General features: G+C 43.0%; 1 protein-coding gene across 2 annotated transcripts; it reads right to left on the reverse strand.

Annotated features, from left to right (window-relative positions):
* Positions 1-27: 27 nt before the first annotated feature.
* On the reverse strand, positions 28-8,400 carry LOC148399020 (uncharacterized). 2 transcript variants are annotated; one of them, XM_088374256.1, is made up of 11 exons: positions 8,290-8,400; positions 6,231-6,335; positions 5,956-6,117; positions 4,096-5,503; positions 3,939-3,992; positions 2,932-3,610; positions 2,635-2,844; positions 2,240-2,297; positions 2,017-2,138; positions 1,774-1,925; positions 28-1,151 (listed from the first exon to the last, which is right to left on the reverse strand). In XM_088374256.1, exons 1-11 carry the CDS (start codon positions 8,383-8,385, stop codon positions 1,054-1,056), a joined length of 3,144 nt encoding a protein of 1,047 aa, XP_088230382.1. In that variant the 5' UTR covers positions 8,386-8,400; the 3' UTR covers positions 28-1,053. The 2 variants fall into 2 exon arrangements, with proteins under 2 accessions (XP_088230382.1, XP_088230383.1); XM_088374257.1 differs by lacking the exon at positions 8,290-8,400 and adding an exon at positions 7,539-8,064.
* Between the last annotated feature and the right edge of the window lie 14 nt (positions 8,401-8,414).

Below are 8,414 nucleotides of genomic sequence, written 5' to 3' on the forward strand. Positions count from 1 at the left end.
GTAGATTACAGAAAAAAATACCACATCTTGAGGTTAACAAAATTTTTTATTTGTTTTTATATATGAACATTTTCTGTTATGGAATGCAAGAAATATATCAAAATGGCTTCATTAAAAAATGCTGTGATAAATGTGACACAAGTACAAGTGCTTACAGAGGTAGAGGCTCACATGCATGAAGATTAAAAAACAAAACAAAAAAAGAATTGCTTGGAATTCTTTGCCATTTTACCTCTCCTGTGTGTGAGCAATATTTATTTTCATTTTTACCTAAATTAAAGGAACAGTGTAGATATTTTTTTATTTTTCAATGCCATCTAGGGGTGAACAAATAGAATGCAATAACCTAAATTGAAAGCACACTGCAGTGCCTCACAGTTAGGAGGATGCGGGTTCGATTCCACCTCCGGCCCTCACTGTGTGCATGTTTTCCCCATGCCTGCGTGGGTTTCCTCCCACATCCCAAAAACATGCTTGATAGGTCAATTGAGCACTCCAAATTGTCCCGAAGTGTGAGTGCGAATGGTTGTTCGTCTCTGTGTGCCCTGCGATTGGCTGGCAACCAGTTCAGGGTGTCCCCCGCCTGATTGCTGGGATAGGCTCCAGCACGCCCACGACCCCCGTGTGGACAAGCGGTATAGAAAATGGATGGATGGATGGATGGATGGATGGATGCCGTTGCGTATTCAAAAGCAGAAACTGCCTCTTGTCTTTTCGCACCACAATTTCAACCATATTGTCTATTTAAAATATGACATAAAACAACTGGGGTCCATGACCAAATCGCATTAGACAGAAAGTCGCGTAGAATCAAAGCGCGTAAAATTGAGGCTTACATTTTTTTTCATAAGTGGCTGTCAATTAAATGGCAAATGCACTACTCCATTTGGCTTATTTTGTAAACCTAACTCTAATATCAGTGCCTCCCCCTGTCATGAACTCAAGGGTGGGGGGTGTCACAAGGGATTAAACATACCCAAGTTTGCTACATAAATGTGAGCAAAAAGCTCAAAGGTTGGTGGTTTTCTCTCTTCTCGCCGGCCCTCTGCACTGCTACCTCAGTCCTCTTTGGGCTTGTTTCAGTAACGAATCAAAGTCAAGCTCCTGAAACCTGCTCTTGGGTGGAGACGGCTCTGCATCCACTTTTGCATCTGAGGAACAAAGGTTAATAACATGTTCAGTGAACCAAGGTAAGGATGGAAATGTTCAATGCTAAGAATCACCCATTAATAAAAGACAGGACACTTTGTGGAAAAATGTACAATACAGTGGAACTTCTAAATCGGGATGCCATTTAAGTCATACATTACAGCAGCATTTGTGGAAACTTTTTACCTTTATGTACAGAACTTTAGCATGCAGCTATGACCGAACATCACATTTAAATCAGTAAAACTTCAGCAGTCCCTCAAGTCTTTGGTCTGATGTGACCATGTGTGTTGTCCATGTTAAAGTATTGTTGTGTTTCCATTGGTTACATGAATGTGAAGCTTGCAAATAGGTGATGCACCTTCGCATTACACATTGGTCTTTTTTATTGACTGACAAACCGCATCTAAAGGGTGGTAATTTCCACTATTTTCTTATTATTGCTGTTACAAATCATTTGAAAAAGGCTAAGTGACCAGTGGCTAACCAGTCATTGGTCATTGTCTCAGGAGCTTACTGGATTGAAAAGTCATTGCTTTATTGTATGGACAAACAGCGAGATCGACCAATAATTGCGTTGGGCATCAGAAGTTGCACTGTATATGCGTTTGGCTAATCTCTTACCTAGATCGGCATAGTCTGAATTACAAAACTGCCTTCTTCCTCCAAAGCAGATGTCAAAGGGCAGCTCGTCAGCCCTTCTTAGTTTTCCGCCATTGTCGATGGCTGCAAATGCATCGTCCATGTGGTAGAACGTGACAAAGCCATAATGGTCACTTTAGGAAGAAGAAGAAAAAAAAAACATTTTAATACTTCACAATATGCAGTCATATTACAGTGTAAAGGAAATGTGTTCGGCGTACCTACCCTTTTTCTCTAAAGTGCAGTGACACGCATTCTACTTCTCCGAAATGAGAAAAGCGCTCTCTCAGTTCATCGTGCGTCATTGACCTGCGGATGCGGCCCACGTACACAACTCTGCGCTCATCCTTTGGCAAAAGGGTTTAGACAAAATTTAGCACGTGTTGCACACCAAACAATTACTATTGTAAGACACTAGTTGTTCTGACAGAGCTCTGACAGCACTTACTATGGCTTTCAGCTTCTGTAGTCTTGCCTGGTGCTCCATCTTGACCTTCCAGGACTCTCTGTTGATGGAGGGATTTCATTTTAGTGATACAATTTCTATTATGGAACTTATAAGTGGCTCAATTTATGATTTTTTTTAGGTTATAAGCCTTTGCTTAGTCATTTCTTTTCTGCTTTGTGTGGTGAAACACATTTTTAGGTACAAGCGAGCTTCAGGTACACCGCCACGAGACATAAGTTAAAAAAAAAAAAAAGCTTAAGTAGCTGCAGTATACCACTACTCACTAAAACATGTTAATAACAAAAAGGAAAAAAATTGATAAAAGTCAATGTGCCATTCTATTATCATCACAAATTGGGTTGTGTGGCAATGGAAAACCCTTCATTTGCACTTACCGGTAAACGTTGCTTCTGCGCGGAGGAAAAGTTGGCGACGAAGGGGACGGGGACCGGGAGCGGGACCGGGAGCGAGACCAGGATCGCGATCTCGATCTATTACACCTTGAAAGCGTGCAAGACTGTTTGCGTTGCCGGGGTGGGGAACGAGAGACGGAGTGGGAAGGGGACGAAGACCAAGACCTGCTTCCTGAACGCTTGTGGTGGGACCTGTGTAGACACACAGACACACGAGTGATAATATCAGTCGAGCACAAAACGCTAAACAAAGTTTAATAGGGCATAAACATGGACTACCTTCGTCTTTTGGGGGAGCGGGATCCCGAGCTGGAAGATGACGAAGACGAACGAAAGCTTTCCGAGAGACGGGATCTTCTCGAGTATCTGCTCTTCTCTCGTCCTCTGCTCGGAGGGCTGGGCGGAGGCGTTAGCGGGGTGCATGAGGGGGCTGAAATGGTGCATGAAGACGAGGCTAATTGGTATTTCTCATCAGCTCTGATAGGAGAGTCACATTTCCTGATGGAGGCTTGCTTGCATTTAACAGAAGAGGCGGTCTCCTCCACTTCACGAGTATTCTTAAGAGAAGGAGGGGCCTTTGAATAATCCACTGGCACACAGTAATCGTGATCTGCGGACACCGATGAACATATGTAAGGTAATGCGGCGAGCTCTGAAGTGTTTGTCTTCCTGGACGGCAGAGGGCGAGGATCAATGATCTGAATGCCCTTGGATGGTGGGGTTTTCCGTCTCATAGTATTGACAATTCCCTGAGTGTCGACAATGACTTCAGTGCCGAGAGGCTCAGGAGTGACGTGTTCCACATTTTTTGGGTCCTCCAGATAATCGATGGTGCTTTTTGGTCTTACTGAGTGCAAAGTTCGGAGAGGTTCATGTTCCTTAGCGGAGGTCTGTACTGTGTCTTCGTGCAGACTTGAGGGGAAAGCATTTGAAAGGTTCGCTGGATCGCTTTCCTCAGCTGAAAGGGAGACAACCACAACGGGTGAAATTAAACAAGTAGAACTTAGTTGGATTTCATGTGAAACCCAGCTGATTTGGCAGGCTTGTTAACAATCTCTGCATGGTGACAAATACACAACAAAAGTGGTATCGACCAGCCGTACGTTTGATAATACGCATGCTCTATTGTGGCCAATTTGAAACCATATGCTGGTTAATATTGCCTTTGCAATCGACATATTGTTGTCAGATAGTCAAATTACACAAGGCAGACTAAAATGATCAAATCTCTTTACAAGTATTTTGGCGAAAAACAACAACAAAAAGGTTTCATGCCGATGAATCACCTTGTTTCTCCTCAAACTGCTCCAACAAGCTGGTAAGATCACAGGCTTCAATCCCTTAAGCAGAATAAACAGACAGCAATGCCATCAATCACATTTTTTCTGTGTTATATGGATAATAATTATCTTCTAATACTCAACGTGTGTTTTTGGTCTGTACCTGACTCAGCTGCAGCACTTGGTGGTAATGGTTGCTCAGGAAGGGAACGTCTTGTGGGACACGTTACTGGTGTTAGCATGAGGTTTTGTGGTTTCCTGCATTCTGAACTAGGTTTTGTTTGAGGTCTCGTCAGGACTTGGTCATCCACCTCCCGATTTGGATGAGGTTCCACAGTGGACGGTGCTATTTGTGATGCTGCGAACACAGCTGAAGGGTGACAATTTGATAGGGTGGCCATCTGGCTAACAGGCAAGCGAATGATGACAGGGTTTGGGGGATCAGTGCTGAATGTCGTTGGGTTCTTTAACGGACTTTTCTGGCTTGCAGCTTCTTTAGCAGTGTGCTCATCTTTGGACTTGAGTCCATCAAGTGAGGTGTGTTTGGATTTACTTTGAAGAGATTTCAATCTGTGATGCCTAGCAGCAAACAATGGCTTCTTCTCGACTGGTTTGGGATGATGACGACGTGATGTCTTGTAAGTAGCTCTTTGGGGTGGACACATATCAAGTGTAGACTTTTCTATGTGATGGGGTGAGGACTTTGTCTCACAGAGGTTTTGTCTCTGCCCATGTGAACAGATAATGGGGATCAGTTCTTTGGGGGGTTGGGGAACTGAAGGCCACTTGGTTGTGTTACTCCGCATTTTCTCCGCCAGAGGCTGCCTTTTCTGTCGCAGCAGTCTGTACTCCTGGAGGCTTAGCGATTTAGCTTTGACCTTTCTTTTTGACGGTGGATCCTCAGCCTTGTCATTATCGTCTAATGATACCGATGCTGTTTTTGCGGTTACAAGCATTGGACTAGCTGGACCTTCAGTTGCAGAGGCTACGCTGGGGAGGGTTTCCTCACTGATATCAGCATCCACAGATTGATCAAATGAAATCACTTGAACGGGGCCAAAACTGACCCTTTTCTTTGCCTTGGGTAACAGATCTCTGGATGAATTGCCAGTGAGCAATGTGCTTTTTAGCAGTTTGCCACTATCATCTTTTGCAATCCCCCCATTATTCTCCTCTATCTCTTTTAAGGTTGTATCATCATCATCGTCAGATACAACATTGATATCTTCATCACTGTCTCCAGTTGGCTTTTCATACTTCCAGACTTCTCCTTGGGAGAGCATTGTGTGTTTCTTCTCCGATTGTGACGGTCCAGCTCTGCTTTGATGGTCCCGCCTCTCCTCCTCCACATGCATCTTAAGGCAATACGGGTGCATGAGTTTCACCAGGTTGACCAGAGATGACGAAGTAAAGACGTTTACTTCAGTATCGGTCTTCTTTTTTGGGCCTTGTAAGAAAGTCTGACTTTGTTGTCGGAAGGCCGGCTGGAGTCTGGCTACTTTGCTCTTGTCTTCCTTTCCGTCATCAGTCTTGGCTCTTGGTCTAAGTTTTGCGGAAAAGGTTATTTTGTCCTAAAGAGAGATGGAGACATAGGAAAGAGCACAAACGTTTTGACACTGCAATTTGTTATCCATTAACAGTATTTTTAAGTGCTGCTTCTATTACTTGATTGAACGACATGGCGCGATTCTCAAGAAAGAAGTGGATTGCTTTGGCTGCTGTAATTATTTACTAAGGGAGGAAAGAGCAAGAAAAATGTAGATGTTGTGGATAATGCCCAACATAGGCTTTTATGATAATAAATGCGGACTTTTAAATATGGTCAGAAAGTTTGTAGATGGTGGTCACCCATCATTTACAAATTTCCCCAGGGTGCCTCTCAAGATGTTTTAGAAGCTGTTGGCGATGATAGCCGCATTCATTGACTGCATGAACACCAACTTTCATGTCTCCATTATGATAGCAGAAATACTCTCTGCAGTGAACGAGCTGATGCTGAATAATGAAGAGTAGTTGCACTTACAGTAGAAATGTTGTTGTCGAATTCCTGACAGTTGAGGAGCTTGGTGTCTGGCAGGGTATCAAAGGGAGAAAGAGTGCAACCGACATCATCCTCCACACACTCTAACATCTGAGTCAGGGCCGACAGCAAGGTCTCGCTCTCTTCCTCGGCTTGCCTTGTGTCCTATGATGGGTAACAAAAGCTACTGGTTATTTTGGCCCATACACTTTTAGCGAGTGGCCATGAACAGGAGTCTTTTCCTCTGAATTAGTGCCATTTCTGGCTTGCACTCTGACCTCTGATGAAACAGTGGAGTCCTCAAAAATGGCCATGATGGAGTGTTCCATACAAGACTGTGCGTCGATATCCGCCCCACCCATGTTGCCTCCAAATGGTCCAATCTGCAGAGATATGGACAAAAATAGGAATGTATCAAAGTAAACACACATTATACACACCATGCAATAATTCAATCAACTGAGTTAGGTGCATACATACTGAGAATTGTAGATCAATTTTAAGTATTCCTAGCATAGATTAATTGCAAGTTAGGAAGCAATCTGCAGCTTGCGCTGTTGCTTGACAGAAGTAGAGGAGCAATTGGTTGTGTTGAGAATTTGTATAGCACATATCAAAAACCATTCACCATTTTTTTTTCTGTGTGACTGGCAGCTGCCATCCATCCACCTACTGGACAGTGTTGATAGCAGAAAACTAAACTGTCTAATTCACGATTTCCTTGTGTGCCGACCATGACAGAGATTTACTTTTACGCTCACCAGCCACTGTGGCTTGTGGTTTCCCATCGTTACTAGGCACTCTGCATTTTAGATGTTCTGCATGACTGGCGCCCAGACTTGATGGACTGAGCGAGGTCACGTGGGAAGGCTCAACTCAAACATTACAGTAAAGCCTGTAATACTGGGGCGTTTAAAATAGAAGCGTCTCATATCTCAAATCGAAGCTTCACAAGAGGTGTGGCTCAGACTATATAACTCAACCAACCGTCATCATCCGTCACCAATAAAACTCACTCGCACTTGGTGGGATGTTAATATCAAGTGTTGTGATGTATGTGTCCTCTTCAGTATACCAGATAATACTTAATACAGAAGAGTAGTGGCGTAAATCCAGTTCGCTATACACAAAATCGGATTTTCATGTTTTTCCGTAAAATCCATCCTCAGCCATCAAAAACTCTAAAATCCTTCAAGAAGAAGTCAACCACATTTTTTTTTTTAAATAAATATGATCTGTGCAGCCCAACTAGTCGAAACACAGTGTTCTGATTAATGTTTTGTTTGTGGAATATGAGTTGAACATGCAAAATCCCAATCACATTTTTTCCTGGTACTACCCGCTAATAACGGGTTTACTGTGAAGCACACACTCGCCAGTTTTTCTCATCCTGAGTGGGATTGTTCACGTTTTAAAAATTGGTTAAAATGTTAAAAATCAGTAGGACATTCTCTCAAGATAACCTGGTCGCACATGTTCTACTCACATGCTTAAGATTCAAACAGTACTTTTTTGCAGTATAGTATAATATTAAGTAAACCACGTTGATGTGTTTAAATATTTGTATGAGTGTGGATTATATTTACCTAATCAGATGTTTTTATTTGCTGTACAATTATATGAAACAATAGTAACAATAACATTAAGACGGATGTGACAGCTAATGTTGCCAGGAGGAAAATATTACCATCAACTGTAACATTTGACATGTATTTGCCATCAGTAAGCAATAACAACAGGTGGAAAAGGCATTTCCAGGGAGATAGACGGTTTAACACAATGCCAAACCAATTGACACAAAAAAGAAGACTTTCTGATCTATTAGTCTAAGTCTATATTAATTAGGATGTTTATGCGTTTGGAATTCCTAGTTACATATAGTGACCAAAATAAAATGCATGTGACGCGTTTGAGTAAACATCGTTCAAAATTAAACACGTATTCAAAAAGGATATCAAATGTCTCTTCAATCTCGTTCGTCTTCTGTGTTAACGAAGAACGGAACAAAATGTTCTGATAGTGAGCAGCGCAGAATTGAATGAACACTGGAGTAAGGAAATTGTGTACTATTCGCTTTGTGCACTGCTTATTTCACATGCAGGAAGTCAGACTAGAATACCCAGAGTGTAAATTGTACGTGTCAGATAGCACTGGCCGTGCTTTGGGGGGCCAAAAAACCAGCTAACAGTTAAAAGGTCGCTAACTGCTGCCAAGCCCGTATCAGCCACGTGTCGCCACACGCGGATATGCCGGTCAAACAACCTCACTACGATGCTCCAAAACATCGACCATAATCCTACTCGATGAGCGTAGTCGCTTAAGTGGCGAAAACGATACCTGGCAAGGGCTTCTGGTGCTCAGAAAGTCCACGTTGCCGGCTTTTAAAGCCACGTCGACGGGCCTCCACTGCGCCGCCATCTTGCTGCTCCACATGGTCGACTCGGCAGTGCCGGACACGTGGT

This window comes from Syngnathus floridae, chromosome 4 (genome assembly GCF_059516105.1).
Source record: "Syngnathus floridae isolate MCC-2025c chromosome 4, RoL_Sflo_1.0, whole genome shotgun sequence".
Lineage (NCBI taxonomy): Eukaryota > Metazoa > Chordata > Actinopteri > Syngnathiformes > Syngnathidae > Syngnathus > Syngnathus floridae.